The sequence below is a fragment of the Bufo gargarizans genome, chromosome 5 (genome assembly GCF_014858855.1).
Source record: "Bufo gargarizans isolate SCDJY-AF-19 chromosome 5, ASM1485885v1, whole genome shotgun sequence".
Classification (NCBI taxonomy): Eukaryota; Metazoa; Chordata; class Amphibia; order Anura; family Bufonidae; genus Bufo; species Bufo gargarizans.
In genome coordinates, this window is record NC_058084.1 from 413,852,182 (window position 1) to 413,876,124 (window position 23,943).

Sequence of the window (23,943 nt, forward strand, 5' to 3'; positions counted from 1 at the left end):
AACTGATCAGTTTTATCCTAATGCATTCTGAATGGAGAGCAATCCGTTCAGGATGCATCAGTTCAGTCACTATGGTTTTTGGACTGAGAAGATGCCGCAGCATGTTGCAGTTTTCTCTCCGTCCAAAAATACTGATCACTTGCCAGAATGCCGTATCCGGCATTAATTTACGTTGAAGTGTATTAGTGCATTAAGTGTTCCTGCAAAACGGATCCGGGCTTTCCGTTCTGCGCATGCGCAGACCTTTAAAAATGCAACAACAAAAAAATCGGATCAATTTTTCCGGATTGCACCAGAGAAACGGATCCGGTATTGCAATGTATTTGTGAGACAGATTCGGATCCATCTCACAAATGCATCCGTTTGCGCCCGGAGACGGAACTGTCTGCCAGAATCCTCTGCCACAAGTGTGAAAGTACTTTTAGGCTAGTTTCACAGCCGCTCCGTCCCCATTGACTAGAGCGGGGGTGGAGTTCTGGAAGCGCACGGCAAGAGGCAGCCGGACTAAAAGTACTGCATGTCATACTTTTAGTCCGGCTGCCGCTCGCCGTATGCTGCTGCCGGAACTCCGCCCCTGCTCCCATTATAGTCAATGAGGACGGAGCGGCAGTCCGGGGGCACACGTAAACTAGCGGCAGGACCTATACAGACTCCCCTGCCGCTAGTGTGAAACTAGCCTTAGAATAACAGCAAATTGTTTATTGCTTCGAATTAAGCCTGCACAATATATCGCCAAAGCAATCGCAATTAATCGCCATATCGCAATCGTCAATTGGCCGACCCAAAAATGCTGCAATTATATTACCATGTTTTTCGCTTTATAAGACAAACCCCCCCCCCCCCCCCCCCCCCAAAAATTGCAGTGCGTCTTATAAAGCGGTGGTTGACTTTTTACGTGGTTGACACGGATGTATCGCCGGCCGCTATGCTGCACAGCGCGGCCGGCGATACATCAGTTACAGTATGGGGAGGGAGGAGGGGCTGGAGGCAAGTCGTTATTTTAATGAACAAATGTTCTTCTATTTATTCTATTTATCTGTTCTGTGCAGTGCTATTAAGAAAATGGCAAGTTTTGTATTTTGTACTTTTGCAGTAAGGCCTCTTTCACACTTGCGTTGTCCGGAACCGGCGTGTACTCCACTTGCCGGAATTACACGCCGGATCCGGAAAAACGCAAGTAAACTGAAAGCATTTGAAGACGGATCTGTCTTCAAAATGCGTTCAGTGTTACTATGGCAGCCAGGACGCTATTAAAGTCCTGGTTGCCATAGTAGTAGTAGGGAGCGGTATACTTACAGTCCGTGCGGCTCCCGTGGCTCCAGAATGACGTCAGAGCGCCCCATGCGCATGGATGACGTGCCATGCGATCACGTCATCCATGCGCCTGGGGCGCCCTGACGTCACTCTGAAGCGCCCCGGGAGCCGCACGGACGGTAAGTATACTGCTCCCCCGCTCCCCACTACACTTTACCATGGCTGCCAGGACTTTAGCGTCCCGGCAGCCATGGTAACCATTCAGAAAAAGCTAAACGTCGGATCCGGCAATGCGCCGAAACAACGTTTAGCTTAAGTCCGGATCAATGCCTTTCAATGGCCATTAATTCCGGATCCGGCCTTGCGGCAAGTCTTCAGGATTTTTGACCGGAGCAAAAAGCGCAGCATGCTGCGGTATTTTCTCCGGCCAAAAAACGTTCCGGTCCGGAACTGAAGACATCCTGATGCATCCTGAACGGATTTCTCTCCATTCAGAATGCATTAGGATAAAACTGATCAGGATTCTTCCGGCATAGAGCCCCGACGACGGAACTCTATGCCGGAAGAAAAGAACGCAAGTGTGAAAGAGCTCTAATGCAAATATGTTATTTAATTTAGTAAAAGATGTTTTATTTTGAAAAACACTGTGCATTTCAGTTCTTGAGTTAAGCATAACTACATTTCAGCATTATCAGTAATTTGTGTGCCCTTTTGCCTTGAAAATCCAAGCAAATAGACCTCTAGCACAATTCCCTTAAAATATCGCATCGCATACCGTTATCGCAATTTTTAGGGCCCTAATCGCAATCGCACAAAATTCCCATATCGTGCAGCCCTACTTCGAATTATCATTGTTAAAGGGGATCTGTCAGCAGTTCTGTGCTGCTAGGTTCTAACAGCTCCAGCACATGCTAACGAGTCCTGATATTCATGAGCTTCTGGCTTTCTCCACCCCCTGGCACTGATAATTTTTTTCTTCTAACTGATTTAGCTACAGGGGGCGGAGAAAGCCAGGAGCTCATGAATATTTAGGACTCATAATTATGCGCTGAAGCTGTTCAATACAAGATGGCTGAGTCAATTAAACAAAGTGACCCAGCATTTTTCTAAGTGGATCTGTCACTAGCGTATGTTGCCCTTAGTTAGGATGCCATAAAACTGGTGACAGATTCTCTTTAAACGGTTTCTCTGGGAAAAATGATTATTTAGCAAGTGCCTTACAGAAAGGATTATACTTACTTGCTCCCCAGGGTTCTGGTTCTCCTCATTGTCTTCCGCGTGTCCCTCTTCTGGTCCCTGTGCTCCATGCAGCCAATAACTGGCTTCAGGGTTGATGTGCTACTCGTGGCCATGTCACCGGTGAAGCAAGTGATTGGCTGCGGTGGAGCATGTGACCATGTCCATGCTGCGGTGGATGTAAACGCTACTGGGACTGTAAGACTGACATGCGGGAGGCTGCGGGGAGGTATGCAGGCTGGGGGCACTTTGCTTTATAATAATTTTCCCCCAGAGAACTCCTTTAAGTTGCTGAAAGGGGTAGAAGATTCTCTACTATAGTGTGGGGTAAAAGGTTGCAATTTGCAAGATCATACTCTTCACTATCCACAGCTTGTCTGATTAATAATATTAGTTAAGGGCTCTTGCACACGACCGTATGTATTTTGGAATGGAACAGCTGGCTCCTAACAGAACAGTCCTATCCTTGTCCGTTATGTAGACAATGGGACAAGTTCTATCTGTTAGCGAACGGAAATACGGAAACTGAATGCACACGGAGTACATTCATTATTTTATTTTATTTTATTTAATTTTTTTTATTTTTTTTGCGGAACCATTGAAATGAACGGTTCCGCAAACAGAAACCGCAAAAACAGAAGGGAAACAAAATACGTTTGTGTGAAAGAGGTCTAACAGTGTATGGGATGCTTTTTAATCGTTTTTCGCCTCTGCAAATAGCCACTTTAAATCTAATTTTATTTATGTTAAATATTTTTTTTTAGTGTATCATAATTATATTTTTAAAAAATCCAGCATTTTTCACACTAGTTACTGAACCTAATAGACTCTATAGAGAACTTTTCAGCAGTCATCTCATTATCACAAACAGGATTACAGTGATGGATAACTCCTGTCACGGTACAGTGACCTCTGCACAGGTCAGATGTCTAGAAAACTCTCCCATAGTTGGATACCACTGGACGGTGACTACTAGGGCCCATGGTGGCTACTGTAAAGCAAATCTCTGAAAGCTGAGAATAGCTCTGGCAAGATGATTGTGACCATAATTATGTGCAAATGAATTAAATGTGCAGAATGCAGATGTACAGAAAATAGGAAAAAAAAATAAACTTCATAGTCTGGTTTTGCCGGTAATTAGTAAAAAGACATTCCTTTCTAAAATAATTGTCATTATTATACCATGGGATGTTACATGGGCAAAATGTCTGATTTCTCACATTTTAGGAATTCTTTTTCCTAGTATAGTTTTAGTATTGGTGGTCTGGTAAGAAGTAGTGTGTCCCAGGCTTGTCTCGTATAGGGCAGAGGCCGGGGTATCAGGTGGCGGGGGCTGGCATTTCCTGCTCAATGCTTTACATGGCATTTCACGGAAATTACGCTTGAGTGAAACGTGCGTGGTGATACAAAGCCGAGTCGTCTTACTGGATTCTACAAGAAGTTTTGATTTTGGACACCTACTGTCTTCGCAGGTCTTGTAATGCTTAGTAAGGGCGCCAGTTGCAGTAGAGACATACACTGGGCATTCTGTCATATCTGATGTATAAGTGCTGCGAAACAGATGCAACGTGAGATTCCTCCAGCTGTCAAATCCTGTCAAGCTAGTACAGAAGGGATGCAGCTTACATAATATTGCACATCCTCCGTTTGCTGGTCGGCCTCTGATTAATTACAATTACCATATATTATCATACCATCACATTTAATCATATCAATGAATTCCCTTCAGCTGTGGGCTCATCTAAATAAGGCTTGCGTTCGCCATGCTTTTTGGTGCTTCTGGCTTTGAAATCAAAACTATACCTTGATCTAGAAACAAAGCCTGGGCCACTGTACGGCTAGAAGTGGGCGCAGTGGGGTTTATTCTGGATGGCATGGTCTGATCGCAGGCAGACACAAGTCTCACTGACGTATCCAAGACAATCACTTATTAGCCTTGTGTAAATGGTGTCCTAAGCGTGCTGCCACACTATAGCCCAGATTTGCTTCACCTAGACCAGGGATGGCCAACCTGCGGCTCTTCAGCTGTTGTAAAACTACAACTCCCACCATGCCCTGCTGATAGCTGTAGGCAGTGTGGGTATTCTGGGAGTTGTAGATTTGCAACAGCTGGAGAGCCTCAGGTTGGCCATCCCTGACCTAGAATCTGTCTGATTGTGGGGCAAACTGGTGCCTTTTTGGTGCAGCTAGAATTTCCCCCCCTCCCACTCGAAAGGGGCAGGGCTAAGTGAGAAAGGGGCAGGGCTAAGTGGGAAATGGGTGGGGCCTAAGATGAAGCATTCTGCCACAAAATTGTGCCGCAATTCTGACTTAAAATCCTATCTCAAAGTAAGCCCACCGATAGCTGGTATATAGTCAGAAAAACCTCTGTCCCTGCACCAGATTTTTCATCCAGCCTGAGCTGCTGGGATAAAACTGGTGCAGATCACGTCATCTACAGACCTAGTAAATCTGCCCCTATGTCTTTTCCTTGCCATTTTTAGGTTTGTGAATAAAAGCCATGCAATTATTATTATTTTTTGCTAGGTTTAGACGCACAGATTTCCAACCAAGCAGGCCAATATTGATATTGAAATCTGAGATGGCACTTAAATGAATAAACAAATTCCCTTTTTTCATAATTTTGGGCTTAAATCATTATATAAATTGGTCTTTATTAAAAAATTTCCAACAGTTTTTATAAGTTTATCTGCTGAGTATCTGCCTTTCAGTTTCGCAGTGAGCAGTCATGCTGCCGTTCTGATGGCTAGATGTATATGGATAGCCCTTATCTGTGGATAGCTCACAAACATGCATCATAGCTGCTTTTATCCGACGAATAAGAATATGACGTAAATGAGTATTTGAACTTTTTAGGAGTTCAGAGAGAAGGGCTACAGATCCAGCTGTCAGAACAGCAACATGACTGCTCACTGTGAAACTAAAAGTAAGATACTGCAGATAGGCTGAAATTTAACCCTGTTGAACCAAAACTTTAAAATGTTTTAATAAAAACCAGTTAAAAATGAATTTAAGCCAAAAGAAAGAGAAGGTAAAAACTGATTTTCTACTAGAACACCCTGTGTATCACCCTGTGTTTTAATAAATAAGGGTCTTAGATTTATAGAACATAAAACAAATGTATGAGTAACATTTTAAACTTTTCTAAATTTATATGAAAGTTAATAAATTTTCATTTTTGCCCTATACGACACACCTAGGAAAATAAGGAAAAAAAATATTGTTTATGAGACCATTAATCAGACCTCCAATTAAACCCCCAATGTTGCAGACCTCAGATTAGGCCTTCAATGTGTATTAGGCCTCTGATATGAACCCCAATGTTAATTAGACCTCAGATCAGGCCCCCAGTCAGACCTCTCATCAGACATCCAATGTTAGACATTAGCTCTGACAAAAAAATTTTTACCCGCTGCTCCTGGGATAGAGCGTTCTTCCTGCCGCGCTGTGACCCGACTTCACACAGCATTAGGTCACGGAGCATGCCCACGTCCTCACACTGTGCGCACGTCACGGCATAGTGATGGCAAAAGATGACCAGAGAGCGGTGAGTACTTCCAGCACAAGGGGCACTGTATTCACCACTCCCTGGTTCTACAGTACTAATGATTGCTTCCATAATGGAAAGCACTCGTTATTTTTTTACCCTAAAAGATGCAGACATTTTCCCTGCAGTTTTACACAATATTAATAGAATATTTTTTAAGCTGGAGTCAGTACTTTTCTACCAACCCCCGATTCCACAGCCCTGCTGTACACCATAGTTTCCAGCAACGTGGCTCTCCGAAACAGATGATCGGTGGGGGTGCTTGGTTCAGACCCCCACCGATCTGATGATGATGACTTCTCTTGAGGATAGGTCATCAATATATGTAACCCAGACAGCCTCTTATTAAATTTTCTATGAAAGCCAGCATTCCTATGTTCTCATGTGTTTTCCCCACTAATAGATCCCATAAGGGCCATAGCAGACGACTTGTTAACACAGAGTTACAGAGCAAATACTTTTTAAAAGTGTTTAATTCCCTGAATACCGAATTGAATTTTCGTAGCGGGCTATATTGGTCATTAATCTCTAAGCGCCGCTCTCAATTGTCTGCATGACCCTGTTTAACCATCATTAGAATTCTAATAGGACGCTGAAATTAATAAATGAAAACATGTTGTAGATGTTGGAAGTCATTTATTGAAAGATTCATTAAGTTACAAAGACTTTAACACATTTAATTAGTCCTATGAAAGTGTAAGTGACCCTTCCCGTAAAGCTGATAAGTCTCATAATAGCTGTTAGATTTCCTTTTTTTCTGGTTTTCTCTTTAAGATTAACTGTGTGCCAAGCAATTTATGCTAAGTTTCAATTCTTTTCACCGGTAGGCCAAGTTATCTGCGGGCCTTGAATAGATTACTGCAGATAGCATCATGTAATTAACAAGAGATGTGGAAATGTAAAGTATAATTTGTGTCGTGATTGTGTGTGAGAGAATGTTAATTTCTTAACTAGATGGATATTTAAGGGGATAAAAGAGCCAGAAAAATAGAGCATCATTCTCTAAAAGGATTAAGGCTACCTTATCTCCTGTTATTGAGGGGGTGGGATGGTTGGCATATTATGAAGCCAAAAGCCACTCTTAATGAGGAATTTGTCGTTTTCTTAAGACTTGGCTCCATATGACAATGTCCCTTTTTCATTAAAGTCAATTATCTGGTTGTTGATGACTTAGAATGAAGTTGCCTTTTTTTTGTGTACTGTTCCAGAAGTAGTTTTTGTGAACTTCTTGGTTATTTTATTTATAACTTATCTGCCTGTCCTTTGACTCTCATAAAGTATACAATTTGTTTCAAAAGGGCATGCCAGATTTTCAGCCTTCAAGTCCAGTGCCAGGCAACTTCAGTCAGCCACCAAGGCTGCAGGAACCGTGGAGAAATCCTCCTCCACCGCCACCACCGCCTAAACGAGAACCGTTCTTCATGGGAGGTAAACTGTTCACACACACACACATTTTAAGAGTGTTTGAGGAGCAAGCACATACCTATCAGCAGCTTCTTGCTGCCCGAACCACGGGCAGCATGAAATACCAAAAGGCAAACAAATTATCACTAGCTGCTCTTACGACTACTTGTAACTGATGACCTATCCTCAGGATAGGTCATCAGTATTTGGTCGTTGGGGGGTCTGACTCCTGGGACCCCTGCAGATCAGCTGTTTGAGAATGCCACGGCCTTCTTACTGCTCACCCTAGGCCAGTGACATGACCATTGGTCATGTGACCTGACGAGCGTTCAACTGACAACTATTAAAATTGTTTGGCCAACCTTATATAGCACTTGGAGATGAGCAAGTGCAGTGTGATTAAACTCAACCCCCTCTGTCTCCAGCAATCCAGAGGCATAATGGAGGTTTAGGCTTCATGAGGGGAACCACATGCAAGGGTAAAAAGGAATGTGGTGGTCATAAAGGGCACATCACCTAAAATAGGTGTACATCACTGCAGTTGCTTGCACATGTTCTATAATTTGCGAGAGCACATGGGTATCATCCAATTTTTTTGCGGAACAATAGAAATAAATGGGTCCGCGTTTGGTGAGCAATGCATGAGGCCTTAATGCAGAGATTAAATGTAGTGAATGATCTGTCACATTTCTTTTGAACTTACCACTGTTTTTTTGTTCCACACAGAGCCGCGATTTCCCAACCACCATATGTTTGATCAGAGAAATCCTCCTCCTGTTCCTCCACCGCTCATAAATGCCAACCACCCAATTCCAAACCAAAATGCTCCACCATTTAATCCGCCTGGACAGGGTTTTAACCCGCCACCCCGATTCAATCAGCCCCAGTCTAACTTCAACCCACCTGGACCAGGTTCACAACCAGTATTTAATCCACCAGGTCCACAAGGAGGCTTCAATCAGCCAGGCTATAACCAACCTGGTCCACAGTCTGGATTTAATCAGCCAGGCCCACAGTCAAATTTTAACCCACCTGGTCCTCAGCCTGTTTTTAACCCTTCAGGTAACCAACCAGGCTTTAACCAGCCAAATTTCAACCAGCCAGGACCACAGCCAGCGTTTAATCAGTCTGGACCTCCTCCACCATTTAATCCACCAGGGCTTAACCCGCCTGGTTTTACCCCTTCAAACCCTGGACCGCAGTCTGGGCTTAACCAACCAGGATCTGGTCTTCAACCAAATTTCCCTCAGCCTGGACCACACCCAGGGTTTAACCCCCCAGGATTTTCTAGAGAGCGCCCTGTTCGCCTCAACATGCCAGCTCCAAATCCTTTGGGAATGCCTCCTTTCAACCAACCTTCAGGCAACATAAGACCTTTTGCTCCACCAAGGCAGCAGTTTCCATCAGGTCCTGGACAACCTTTTATGCCCCATTCTCAGTCAAATATGCAGGTTTGTATTTATTTGAATGGATATTTTGAAGTATCGTCGGGGTACTCCCCTAGAATATGAATGCTAATATTTACATTTCAAATAAAACTTTTGCCCACATTTTAATGGCTTCTTGTGATTTGTTTGAATTTTGCTTATGAATTTGGACTGTTTGTGCCGCTCTTTCTAATAGGGCCATATGCCGCCTCCAATGCAGCAATTACATCAACATCACCACCATGGGATGCCACCAAAATCTCCATTGTCAACCCAACATCCACCTCCATTTAGAGCACAGACTCCCCAGACACCTTCCCATAGAATGCCAGGTCAGCAAAGACATGGTCCTCCAAAGCCAAGACAGGTACCTCTTGCTTGCCATCTATATTGTACTATTTATATGTAGCATGTTCCTTGTACAATAACTTTTTAATTGCTCTTTATTTTTTTTGCAAGAAGAAATTTAAAATTATTTTCTTTTTACAGAGCAATCCTGGTCAAAATATGGGAAAGTCTCACAATCCACAAGCACTACATCAAAGAAATAGCAATTTAAGGGAGTTGCCTATCGCACCCTCTGCAGAAGTAAACATGAGAAGATCTGCCCAGGTCAAGCCTCTTGCACCCACAACGCCACAAACAATACCAGTAACTGTTGGCACTGCACAAGCAAGCACTACCTGCCCGGTTAAGCAAGAACCTAAGATTGAAGAGCAGGCAAGTAGTGTTCTATGCCTTAGAGAGCGTACTGCCTGAAAATAGAATAACATGCACCTTCGTTGCTATCCATACAAAAATGCATTGGGTTAAAAGGGGCTTTTTATATAAAGTTGATATATCAAAGATGAGGAAAGTCAGTTTCTACCCCCCCAAAGAGGTAGAAACAGACTTCCCTCCTCTTCGAGGAAAAAAAAATACTTTCCCGACTCTAAATCTGGTAATAAGAAAATAATTGTTTGGATAAGGAAAATTCTGCAACCTTCTTTTACCTACAACAGTTTATATAAATCTCTACTTCTGGGCAGTTAATGGAAATGTTCTTGTAGGCATCCCTAAGCTGAACCTGTCCTGCTAAGTTCCATCATTTTTTATTATTCAATCTTTATATTTACTTGCACTTGGCAACTAAAGGCATCTGTGTCGGTCCCATGTTCATACATCTGACCGCATTATTGGCAATTTTTTTATATATATATAATGTGTGTGTGTGTGTGTGTGTGTATGTGTATATATGTATGTGTGTAAATGAGCCTCAAGGAGCAATAGAGGCATTGCCCATTAGACTTAGAGGCTCTGCTTTCTCTTGAGCTGCCACGTCCTCTCCACTTTGACAAGGCCGGTCATGATGATTTCTTCAGTGCCTGGTCCTGGGATTCATAGTACAGAGGGTGCAGCAGTTGCAGAGAGAGCAGAACCTCTAGGTGTAATGGTAACTCACCCGTTGCTCCTAGAGGCTCATTTGCATTATTTTCAAATTACAGAATTGATCTGATTTGTTTGCTATACTAGCAACATTGATATTGTCCTATAATGTTTTCCTTTTTATTCCTTGGGTCTAGTATGTTTAATAACTGTCTGTGTTCCAATATAATTCAGTAGTCTGCTGACTGATACACAGGCTAACAGCCTGTTAGGGCGCATGCACACAAACTTATATTTATTTTTCTGTGTCCGTTCCAGTTTTTTTATTTTTTTTTGCGGACCCTATGCGAAAACATTCATTTCAATGGGTCTGGAAAAAAACAAAACATAAGTTACTCCGTGTGCTTTTCATTTCCATATTTCCGTTCCGCCCCAAAAAATTGAGCATGTCCTATTATTCTCTGCATTACGGACAAGAATAGTACCGCTCTATGAAGGGCCAGCTGTTCCGTTCCGCGAAATACGGAATGCACACGGATGTGATTTGTAATTTTTGCGGACCGCAAAATAGATTACGGTCGTGTGCATGAGCCCTTATTGGGAGGGATTTATATAGTAGCACTATATTAAATGAATCCACCTATCGGATGCACTAATAACACAAAACTAGTAGGTAAAGCAACACTCGGTGAATGACTCCTAAAGTCCAGCCCAGAGGAATTTAAAGCATTTTTGCTGCAAAGAATTATTCATTTACTCTTAGATGAAGCAAGTTTTCAATTGAAATCCTAAAATAAAAATATTTAAAAATCATTTAAGAAATAAATGCTGTAAATATTGCTTTTACTTTTTGTTTATGGTGGTCCCGGTGTTCTTTAATTAAAGTTACCAGTGCTGTTGAGAAGGAGCCTTTTTTTAGTCTTAGTACTGCTGCTTATTCCCTGACCTGCACAATAGCTCTGCCACCAGTATATGAAAAGAATATGGGTGTGGGGGACTGAGCTACTGAACATGTGTGACCACTGTGGTTGGAGATAAAAAGTATGTATTAGCAATATCTAAATGTGAGGTTTAGTTTATTTAATCACATTTAGGGCTCATGCACACGAACGTATTTTCTCTGTTGTTTTTTTTTTTTTTTGGCGGATTATATGCGGAACCATTCATTTTAATAAGTCGGCAAAAAAAAAAAAAGTTACTCCCTGTGCATTCCGTTACCGTATGTCCATTCCGCAAAAAAATGAACATGTCCTGTTATCGTCCGCATTACGTCATCCGTATTTTTTGCCGATCCATGTTTTGCGGACCGCAAAATACTTAAGGTCCTGTGCATGAGCCCTTATAGTTTGTACGACAACCACCTTAAGGAGGAACATGTGTTGTATATAATCACCAAGTCGATAAGATCAGTAGGTATTTTTGGCACAGTGCAATGATTCAGGCTTTCCAGGTCAAAAGCCTTGCTTGCGTTGAAATTAATGAGAACGTTGAAGTCCATCCCTTGGCAAAGGGGTTTTCCAATTTTATAAAAAAACTAAAATACCGAAAAGTACTTACATGTGTCTGAATGCTCACCAGGCAATGCCACCAGAGCTGTGTTTTGATGCTCCCAGGGCTTCCTGTAGGTGGGGTTAGTAATGTGAAGGACTACAATTTGCATGACTCCTCTGGCACACATTCCCTTTATTTACAGCTGGCTGTGTGCCCTCTATTACAGGGTTTAAGGCAGTTCTTTAATCACCACTTCTGTTCTGCCTTTTTGTTGCTCACTTCCTCTCCATTATTTGCTGTCCAGCATGTAAAACACAATCCTTTTAGCGACTAATGTGGTTTAACCATTTGCACCCAGTCCTTAATGACTGCAAAAACCCCTTTTAAAGGGGTTGTCTCACATCAGTAAGTGGCATTTATCATGTAGAGAAAGGTAATACAAGCCACTTACTAATATATTGTTATCCATTTTGCCTCCTTTGCTGGCTGGATTCATTTTTCCATCACATTATCCACTGCTCGTTTCCATGGTTACAGACCACCCTGCAATCCATCAGTGGTGGTCATGCTTGCACAGTATAGGAAAAAGCACCAGCCTGTGTGAGCTCCCATGGTCCTGGCCACCAGGGAGGCTGATGCTTTCTCCTATAGTGTGCAAGCACGACCACCATTGATTGTTTCCATGGTTACAGACCACCCTGCAATCCATCAGTGGTGGTCATGCTTGCACAGTATAGGAAAAAGCACCAGCCTGTGTGAGCTCCCATGGTCCTGGCCACCAGGGAGGCTGATGCTTTCTCCTATAGTGTGCAAGCACGACCACCATTGATGGATTGCAGGGTGGTCTGTAACCATGGAAACAATCAGTGTATAATGTGATGGAAAAATGAATCCAGACAGCAAAGGAGGCAATATGGATAATAACCATACATTAGTAAGTGCCTTGTATTAACTTTCTCTACATGATAAATGCCACTTACTGAAGTGATACAACCCCTTTTAAGGGGCATCCAATAAGGATCTAATGCTGTACTTCCAGTACATGCTCCTTTAATACTATAGGTGGGTTTATTCGGACGGTATTGCTCCCGCTAGGTTAAAGTTAATGGGATCTCGAATATTTGCCCTAATTTAGAGATCTCGCAGTAACAGATGCTTGGTTCAGACATGCTGGCTTTCAGATTACGGTAATGTCCATTACTGTCTGCTTATGAATTCCAACCTGTGCTTTATTTATTGTTCCTTAGATTCTAAGTTAAGGAACTTGTCAGTTTCAACATAAGATGCCCTGCCCACATGTCCCCTAATAAACTTCCAGTGCATCTGGTTTCTTATTAGAGAGCACAGACCGAGCAAAGGTTATTTGATGCTTATTATTTTCATCCAGAGAAGGCAAGAACGCAGAATAATAAGTCGTTGCCGTATACCATTAATATTCCAGCTTTGCCGTTGACATCATTTTGATTCCTGAGAAGGGTGCACGAGTTCAAGGTCAGCCACTTGACTTGTGGTGTTCATTATAAGCAATTATTGTGTGACAAATGAGTTGGAGATCACGCTTTAAAATTCTGTAAGAAAAAAAATCAATAGTTCTAATGAAACCTTTTCAGGTCATTTACCTCACTACCTTTGTTAGTTTGTCAGGAGGGAAGGAGATAAAGCGATCTGACAGAAGGGCGCCCTGGTATCTCCATACGTGTTTCATCCTGTGTTTATAGAGAGCTGCAAACCATTTCTGTGCGTGGTGAAACTGACAATTGCGTTGAGGGAGATGATTGTAGCAAAACCAGGGTGGAAGAAAACTGTCATAGTTGTTGTACTTGAAGGTTTGTTTTTTGTTTACATTTTTTTTTATGTTTGTTTTTCTAGTTCCCTGACGAAGATGAAGAGACTAGAAAATACCGCTTAAAGATCGAAGAACAGAAGCGCTTAAGAGAAGAGATTTTAAAGCAGAAGGAGCTGCGACGGCAGCAACAGGCTGGTGCCAGGAAAAAGGAACTGCTTGAGCGGCTTTCACAGCAGCAGCAGCAGCAGCAGCTGCCCAATGTGGCACAGCAGGCCCCACCAGAGGCTGATAAGCAACCAGCAAAGGTGGAAATTACCAGCAACCCGATAATGACTCACGTCACCGAGCAGCCCCGACCAAATGTTAAAAATAGAGTTGTAGCGAAGAAGCCACAGTCGCTGTCACTAGTGACCCCGCAGAAAATACCCCTTCTGCAGACGTCTGGACCCGGTGTATCATTACAGGGTCTGCAGAAGAAGGTGATTAAACAGACTGTACAAAGTAGGGCGGCAGCAGAAAACCAGGCTGCAAAACTACAACTGCTTCGCACTGCTGGGTCGCCTGCCCCGTTTGGGCAACAACAGACTTTAAAGATAGCTCCAGTTCAGGGGATGCCCCAGGAACAAAGAACCATGGGTACAAAGAGGACAGTCATGCAGAGGTCAAACAGCAGCAGTGGCGACCAAGCACATCTAGCTACGAAAGTCCGTGTCATTAAATTATCTGGAGCGGTAAGTCCAAAATGATTTCTTGTTCTCCATTTTAAGGGGTTTTAGTTACGCAGATGAAATTTAGGCCCATTCACATTTGGGTACAGGGTAAGGCTACATGCACACGGCCGTATGTGTTTTGCGGTCCGAAAATTGCAGATCCGCCCAAAAAAAACGGATGACATTTGTGTTTTTATTTTTTGCGGATCCATTGTAACAATGCCTAAAACGGACAAGAATAGGACATGTTGGGTTTTTTTTTTTTTTTGGCGGGGCTACGGAATGGACATACTGATGCGGACCGCATCCTATCCGCAAAAAAAAAGGGCCGGACACGGAAACAAAATACGTTCGTGTGCATGTAGCCTAAGACCGCGGTCACATCTCTGGCTGCAGATCCAGCAGGCTTTTCTGGCAGAGAGCAGCCTGCCAGATTTCTTTTGACTGTTATGAGGTCTGGCGGTGATCTGGTCAGCTTTTCAGCATGCACCGTTTTTTGATCTGGCAGACATAAACGTGGCCTAAGTATCTTCCTTTTTTATTTTTTAGCCATGATATTAAAGCCATTAATACTGATAAGTAACGTTTCATATGTGAAGGTCCGTATCCAATTCTCAATGTGCAGACAGCAGTGAAAACAGTGGCTGCTTCCATTCTTGGATGCCATGGGTTATATCCAGCAGATCTTTTTTATTTATTTTTACAGACATACAAAATGCAAATATTCATTCATAATTGATTATATTGTTGGGTGCTTTCAGAGAACTAGAAAATACAGCACAATATGTACCAGCTATTTTTTATTTTTATAAAGGAGGTCGTCCCACAAATCCTATGTATCACATATTGAATTGCCGGATGTCTTCCACCACATTCCCGAGCATGATGGGTCTCGCAGTCCCTTCTCTAAGCGCATTGTTTGTGTATGTGTTGGTCCACTGTGTCTTACGCAGACATGCGCACTACCACTCCATTCAGAGAGTAGTCTCAGAAATCCCTCATTCTTGGGATCATCCATTTAGGCCTCATGCAAACGGCCGTTGTTTGGGTCCGCATCCGAGCCGCCGTTTTGGCGGCTCGGATGCGGACCTATTCACTTCAATGGGGCCGCAAAAGATGCGGACAGCACGCCCTATTCTTGTCCGTGCTTTGGGGACAAGAATAGTCATTTATATTGAGGGCTGTCCATGCCGTTCCGCCAAAAACGGAACGGTCGTGTGCATGAGGCCTTAATCTGATCTTTATCACTTATCCTGTGGGATAACAACTTGGAAGAATAGTGTCTTAAGCCTGCACAAAATGAGTGTCACTTAGGAGTGATTGGACTGTACCCTACAGGTCCACTTGGGTGTTACCAGTTGGGCGGGTGTCATGACGCTGGAAACACTGATTGGATAGTGACACTGTGCATGAACACCCAAGTTGTACCACTGTTCATGAACTTCTACAAGGAATAATACAGTAACAGCATATAGTTATACGCAAAGTCACTCCAGAATTGTTATTGCATGGGGACTGCAATGGTCGACTAAATCGGACACGTCAGGAGAGGTGATGGGTCCCCTTTAAAAACATTCTATAGACATTCTTCCCTATTCATTGCCTCCTTATTTTCTAATTATATCCTCAAGATATTGAACTATACGTTTGGCCCCTCAAAGTCAAGGGTCAACAGAAAATGCAATTAAGTGCCGCTTATTTCCAGTGTGTGAAACGATTCCTATAGTATTTATTTCTCCTCCTCCAGCGCTTTTCTGTACTTATCAGTAAAATAAGAGTGCAGATGCCCCAGCATTTGGTGCACGTTGGTGAGTTGAGGGTCTGCGCGGCTTTAAGAAAAGCTCATCAGCCAATTGAATGCAAAGGAGAGTGACAGGCGACAGCGGGGAGCGAGCAGGAAAGCCTTCCCGGCAGACGAATTGCGATTTAATTGTGCCCACCTCTCGAGGATGTCACCGCTCTCCAAGCATTTTAGATTGATCACCCCGGATGTTTTCAAAGATATTTAACCCCATAGGACAGCCGGAGGGATGGCAGCACAGGCGAGGATCTTGTGTGGGATTTATCTGCAAACATTTAGAAGCCGATTTCTTAAAGCGAATGTTAATCAGTCACTTTCCACAGCAAATTGAAGTCGCGTTTTGGATGGTTATTGCAGAAAATTGTGCTGCAGACAAAAGGAAACCCCCGCAGAGAGCCTTCCTTAAGGCCACTGGGCATAAAGCTGTCCCCGAGATTAATACATTACCTTTGCTTGAATAAGCGTATTCTCCCAATGTAAAGGCCATTGGCCACATTATGTTGTCTTCTTGATTGTGGGAAGCGTTTTTTTTTTTCCTGTTAAATATTAATTTCCTTTTTCAATCAAGTCTCCCCTCCCTTCCCATCTGTTTACGGTGCTGTATACCTTGGTGCTGCCCAGTATGTACCAGGATTAGCTTGTAGAAAAGGCGGCTTGTTCAGTAACCCCTTAATGGCATTGTGGAGCTTTTCAGCTCCATTGTAAAAACTCTATTTGTATGACCAGGGTTTGGAAAGTCTATTGACAGGTCAGTTGTGGAGCATCTTTCCTCCAAACTTTCAATTGTGCTCTTGCAGCCTCTTCCTGTTTTAATCCTCCTGGAAATCTATAACTAAATTGACAGCAGTGTGTTAAAGGGGTTGTCCCATTACAGCAACAAATCCCCTTTCCGCAGGCCTAATTGGCCTGGCCCAGGGTCCCAACAGCGGGGGCCCCCGCAGTTATGAGAGCAGCGGCTGTGTTTCCCCGTATAAGCCATTCAGCTCTATGGGACTTCTGACGTCTGCCATCTCCGGGCAGCCCCAAAAGAGTTGAGTCGAGCAGCAGTAGGCATGCGTGTCCACCGAATTTTCTTTATTTTCATGACTATAAAAATTGTAGATTCACACTGAAGGCATCAAAACTATGAATTAACACATGTGGAATTATATACATAACAAAAAAAGTGTGAAACAACTGAAAATGTCATATTCTAGGTTCTTCAAAGTAGCCACCTTTTGCTTTGATTACTGCTTTGCACACTCTTGGCATTCTCTTGATGAGCTTCAAGAGGTAGTCACCTGAAATGGTCTTCCAACAGTCTTGAAGGAGTTCCCAGAGATGCTTAGCACTTGTTGGCCCTTTTGCCTTCACTCTGCGGTCCAGCTCACCCCAAACCATCTTGATTGGGTTCAGGTCCGGTGACTGTGGAGGCCAGGTCATCTGGCGCAGCACCCCATCACTCTCCTTCATGGTCAAATAGCCCTTACACAGCCTGGAGGTATGTTTGGGGTCATTGTCCTGTTGAAAAATAAATAATAGTCCAACTAAACGCAAACCAGATGGAATAGCATGCCGCTGCAAGATGCTGTGGTAGCCATGCTGGTTCAGTATGCCTTCAATTATAAATAAATCCCCAACAGTGTCACCAGCAAAGCCCCCCCACACCCTCACACCTCCTCCTCCATGCTTCACGTGGGAACCAGGCATGTAGAGTCCATCCGTTCACCTTTTCTGCGTCGCACAAAGACACGGTGGTTGGAACCAAAGATCTCAAATTTGGACTCATCAGACCAAAGCACAGATTTCCACTGGTCTAATGTCCATTCCTTGTGTTCTTTAGCCCAAACAAGTCTCTTCTGCTTGTTGCCTGTCCTTAGCAGTGGTTTCCTAGCAGATATTCTACCATGAAGGCCTGATTCACACAGTCTCCTCTTAAAAGTTGTTCTAGAGATGTGTCTGCTGCTAGAACTCTGTGTGGCATTGACCTGGTCTCTAATCTGAGCTGCTGTTAACCTGCGATTTCTGAGGCTGGTGACTCGGATGAACTTATCCTCCGCAGCAGAGGTGACTCTTGGTCTTCTTTTTCTGGGGCGGTCCGCATGTGAGCCAGTTTCTTTGTAGTGCTTGATGGTTTTTGTGACTGCACTTGGGGACACTTTCAAAGTTTTCCCAATTTTTTGGACTGACTGACCTTCATTTTTTTAAGTAATGATGGCCACTCGTTTTTCTTTACTTGGCTGCTTTTTTCTTGCCATAATACAAATTCTAACAGTCTATTCAGTAGGACTATCAGCTGTGTATCCACCTGACTTCTCCACAACGCAACTGATGGTCCCAACCCCATTTATAAGGCAAGAAATCCCACTTAATAAACCTGACAGGGCACACCTGTGAAGTGAAAACCATTTCAGGTGACTACCTCTTGAAGCTCATCAAGAGAATGCCAAGAGTGTGCAAAGCAGTAATCAAAGCAAAAGGTGGCTACTTTGAAGAACCTAGAATATGACATATTTTCAGTTGTTTCACACTTTTTTGTTATGTATATAATTCCACATGTGTTAATTCATAGTTTTGATGCCTTCAGTGTGAATCTACAATTTTCATAGTCACAAAATAAAGAAAACTCTTTGAATGAGAAGGTGTGTCCAAACTTTTGGTCTGTACTGTATATAATATATATATATATTTATATATATTTATATTTTTTTATTCTCTGCTCAGGCAAATGGTTCTCGACCATTACAAGTGCCATTCCAAGTTCTTGCAGTTGACAGTTCTTGTCTAACCTGTGGCATAACTGGTATACAGCGGATTGCTGGGGTTACCTGCAGAAGGATGCTATATGATAAACTTTTTGTCGAGAGACACTTTTAGTAATTAGAGATAATACAAAGCGGAGAACCTCTTTAATATATACCACACATCAGAGGTCGCAGTAATGCCTGTACAAGCGTATGACGCTTGTTCAGGCGATTTTACTCCCTGGAAAAGTCTAGGCATACCAATACGCCACTTTTCCCCCACAATCATCAGCTCAGTGATCGGCGCGCTGTGAACGGCAGGCAAGGGAAGCTGGCGGGAGCTGGAAGGAGGAGGGGCTGGCTCCCGGGGGGTGGCTGTAGTAAGAAGAGCGGGGCGCGCTGCCAAGGACCCTGGCAAACATGACAGGGCTGCTGGAGAGCTGAGGGGTTGTGGACTCCTGTGACTGGTCTGAGAGAAGAAGAGCTGCCCCTGGGCTTGTGACTTAACACCCCCCCCCCCCCCCCTTCCCCCAGCTGTCTTGTGGCAGTGAAAAGCCTGACCTGTCATTCCTTAAGTGAGTGATTCCCCCTATCATGGTTCAGTCCAGTCTCCCAGTTCTCTGCTCCCCCTCCTCCTTTCACCCCACTAGCAGCCCTGCTCCCCCCCCCTCCTCCTTTCACCCCACTAGCAGCCCTGCTCCCCCCCCCCCTCCTCCTGTCACCCCACTAGCAGCCCTGCCCCCCCCCTCCTCCTGTCACCCCACTAGAAGCCCTGCCCCCCCCCTCCTCCTGTCACCCCACTAGCAGCCCTGCCCCCCCCTCCTCCTGTCACCCCACTAGAAGCCCTGCCCCCCCCCCCTCCTCCTGTCACCCCACTAGCGGCCCTGCTCCCCCCCCTCCTCCTGTCACCCCACTAGTGGCCCTGCTCCCCCCATCTCCTGTCGCCCCACTAGCGGCCCTGCTCCCCTCCCTCCTCCTATCACCCCACTAGCGGCCCTGCTCCTTTCTCCTCCTGTCGCCCCACTAGCGGCCCTGCTCTCCTTTCTCCTCCTGTCGCCCCACTAGCGGCCCTGCTTCCGTCCCTCCTCCTGTCACCCCACTAGCGGCCCTGCTCCCCCCTCCGCCTGTCGCCCCACAGGGAAGAAGCTAAACAGATTCTGCCGACTATGATGGGATCCGTTCAGTTTCCGTTCTGGAGCCTGTCTTTTTACCAGACAAAAAAGTGCTGCATACAAGGCTTTTTTGTCTGGTCTTTCAACAGAATCTGCAACAGAGGCTCCAGGTGCAGCCACCAACGCAGGTAAGAGCAAGTGTAGGCCTACGTATTATGTACCGTATTTTTCGCCCTATAAGACGCACCGGCCCATAAGACGCACCTAGGTTTTTGGGGAGGAAAATAAGAAAAAAAATATTTTTAACCAAAAGGTGTGCTGTGGGTTTGGAACGAATGGTGGTCTCTGGATGGCACTATTACTGGGGATCTGTGGATGACTGACACTTATGTGGGGGATCTGTGAATGACGGACACTGTTATGGGGGATCTGTGGATGACGGACACTGTTATGGGGGGGGATCTGTGGATGACGGACACTGTTATGGGGGGGGGGATCTGTGGATGACGGACACTGTTATGGGGGGGATCTGTGGATGACGGACACTGTTATGGGGGGGATCTGTGGATGACGGACACTGTTATGGGGGGATCTGTGGATGACGGACACTGTTATGGGGGGGATCTGTGGATGACGGACACTGTTATGGGGGGGATCTGTGGATGACGGACACTGTTATGGGGGGATCTGTGGCTTGCACTATTACAGGGGGATCTGTGGATGGCACTGTTATATATGTGCCATCCACAGATCGCCCCCGCCGCCAGTATACTAAAATAAGATGTCATATACTAAAATAAGATGTCATATTCAATTAATACTTATTAAACATGCCCCCTCAGTCCTATTACTACCTTACATCCTAATCGCTAGTGTAGAATTCAGGCAGTCAGGACGGGCGACCGGTGCGTCTCTTACTGACGTCACTTGCCTGCGCCGCCTGCTTCATTCATAAAGTAGGCGGCGCAGGCACGTAACAAGAGTTACGCTGCCGCCCGCCCGGCCTGAATTCTACTACCGCGATTAGGATGTAAGGTAGTAATAGGACTAAGGGGGCAAGTTTAATAAGTATTACTTGAAAATGACAACTTATTTTAGTATACTGGAGCGGCGGGGCGGTGCTATACTACACTGACTGCACCGCCCCGCCGCTATTGCCAGCCCCCAGATCCTCCTCCCAGTCCCTCCCCGAGTCCCCGCTCGCTCTACATCGCAGCTTGCGATGTAAAACTGCAAGCATTCGCCCCATAAGACGCAGGGGCATTTCTTCCCCATTTTGGGGGAAGAAAAAGTGCGTCTTATGGGGCGAAAAATACGGTATTTGAATTACCGTAACTTTCGTACTCCTCCTCGGGTAAAAATACTCCTTAAAATATGGTCAGAGGAGTATTTTTACAGAGGCAATTTTCTGTTTCCCTGTTAGAGGTTTCTGCATTGGACCGTCCTTTCTTATTAGAGTTGTCCAGGATGAAAGAAACATGGCTGTTTTCTTCCACTCCTGTCCACAGGTTGCACGTGGTGTTGCAACTCAGATCCATTCACTTTAGTGAAGCTCAGCTGTAATCCACCCCACAACCTATGGACAGGTGTGGTGCTCTTTTAGTAAGACAGCAGCCTTGTTTTTTTTTATCCCAGACAACCCATTTAAAATGGTCCTGTGACACTAGGCATATCAGAAAGTGTCCGAATGCTGGGACCACCAGTGGTCAGCTTTAGGCCTCATGCACACCACCATATGAATCTTGAGGTCTCCAAATTGCTTAGCTGCAAAATACAGATACCATCCATGTGGCTTCTGCATTTTTGTATTTTGCAGCCAAGTATAGGAAATATTCTATCCTTTTGCAGAATGGACATGCGGATGTGGAAAGCGCATAGACCATCTGTGTGCTTTCCACATCCATCTGTCTGTTCTGCAAAAATCGGATAGAATATGTCCGCTAAATGCAGATTACTGACCCATTGAAGACAATGGATGCACAAAATAAAAATGCAGACGGCACAAGGACTGCATCAGTATTTTGTGGATCCATGATTTATGGACTGCAAAATATATACAGTCGTGTGCATGAGGCCTTAAAGGGACACTGACAGGGCCAATAAGCATATTGAGGTGTATATATATGGCAGTACAGGTCTTATAATGGGTATTACAATCATCTAAGTATCCCCCCTGTCCACATTATACATACAGTAAACTTAAAGGGTTTCTACCACTTGCTTCTGACACATTTGGTTTTCAGACACTAGCGATCCGCTAGTGTCTGATGTACCATACAAGCTAATTATTATATTAATCCGTTCGTCCGTTTGGTTAAAAAAAGGACTTTTATATTTATGCAAATGAGCCTCTAGGTGCTATGCGGGCGTTTTTCCAGCACCTAGAGGCTCCGTCTACCTTGCTAAACTGCCGCCCAGCTCCTCGCTCCAGCACGCCCATCTTCAACTCAAATCGATCCTCCCCCTGCTTCTGCCTTCCGAAATCTCGCGCCTGCGCCGTTCGTCGCGGCATTCGGAGGCATTCGGCGCAGGCGCAGTGGAAATGTCTGAGCACGGACCTGTCAGACATTGACTGCGCCTGCGCCGAATGCCGCGACGAACGGCGCAGGCGCGAGATTTCGAAAGGCAGAAGCAGGGGGAGGATCGATTTGAGTTGAAGATGGGCGTGCTGGAGCGAGGAGCTGGGCGGCAGTTTAGCAAGGTAGACGGAGCCTCTAGGTGCTGGAAAAACGCCCGCATAGCACCTAGAGGCTCATTTGCATAAATATAAAAGTCCTTTTTTTAACCAAACGGACGAACGGATTAATATAATAATTAGCTTGTATGGTACATCAGACACTAGCGGATCGCTAGTGTCTGAAAACCAAATGTGTCAGAAGCAAGTGGTAGAAACCCTTTAAGTTTACTGTATGTATAATGTGGACAGGGGGGATACTTAGATGATTGTAATACCCATTATAAGACCTGTACTGCCATATATATACCTCAATATGCTTATTGGCCCTGTCAGTGTCCCTTTAAAGGATAACTGTCACATTTAGACCCTAATTTCAATTCCAGAATCAGTTACTATTAGACTGATCCCATATTTAATAAGATTCAGCCCTTAGCAACCAGTCTGCATAAAACTGCAATTTCATTATTCAGTTAAGATATGCCCTCACCCTGAGGCTAATCCCGCCTGCCCTCACTAGCAAGTAACCACAGCCCTCCCCCTAAAGGGTTAATCTCCTGCAGCACAAAGGGGTCCTCTTACCACATGTTGCTTTCATTTATACACTGAGCAGACGGCAGATCTCCCTTCCCTGGTCTGCACTGCTCCAACTCTACTTCTCCAGCTCTGCTGAGTGAGGGAGCGTCTGCCAAGCGCAGGGACAGGGAGAAGTGCACACAGCCCAGGCACTGTTATCAGCTGCTGGGGAGGACCTGGCTCTAATCATTTACTTACAGTCCCTGGCTGTCAGCAATGTGACCTTGCAGGCTGTGCTTCTGCGTCCTCTTGGACCCTGCCTAGCAACACTATTTTAAGCACAGGTAAAAGTAGGCAGTACATGGAACAAAAATGTGGAATTAAGGGGTAATTGAATACACAGTGAAAAGTTGAAATAGGGCCACCAAGGAGATATTACCACAATCCAATACTCCCACAAAAAAAAGTTATACTTTAAAGGGGTTTTCCAGTTGTTTGAACTTATCCTTCATCCACAAAATAGGGGATAACTGTTAGATCGGGGTCCTACCACTGTGACCCTCACCGATCATGAGAATGGGGCCCCCGTACCCCCTGCAGCCCCCCTGAAATGAAAGGAGTGGCCTTTTTAAACAGGTGTGTGGCCGCACCATCCATTTCTATGGTATTTCCGAAGATAGCAGAGAGCAGCCCTCGGCGGTCTCCGGAACTCCCATAAAACAGTGCAGGTCCTTTCTTTGTAACTGTCCTCCACTTTGCCTGCGGGTTACACCCCTTCCCAGATTAACCCATAGTTACTTTAAAGGTTAAATAGAATAGGTTTTCTAAGCTGGCCGTTCCCTTTGGTATTTGTATACATTAATAAATCCTGCAGACCACCATGCTGACTCCACCTCG

At 44.6% G+C, this 23,943-nt stretch overlaps 1 protein-coding gene across 3 annotated transcripts in view; it reads left to right on the top strand.

Moving 5' to 3' along the window:
- The window catches only part of RBM33 (RNA binding motif protein 33), a 111,208-nt gene that overhangs the window by 53,404 nt on the left and 33,861 nt on the right, over positions 1–23,943 (top strand). For all 3 annotated transcript variants that reach the window (XM_044293010.1, XM_044293008.1, XM_044293009.1), the window contains exons 11-15: positions 7,336–7,465; positions 8,168–8,892; positions 9,065–9,235; positions 9,358–9,588; positions 13,594–14,241. In XM_044293010.1, coding sequence (XP_044148945.1) covers positions 7,336–7,465; positions 8,168–8,892; positions 9,065–9,235; positions 9,358–9,588; positions 13,594–14,241 — 1,905 coding nt within the window. The remainder of the gene's footprint in view (positions 1–7,335; positions 7,466–8,167; positions 8,893–9,064; positions 9,236–9,357; positions 9,589–13,593; positions 14,242–23,943) is intronic.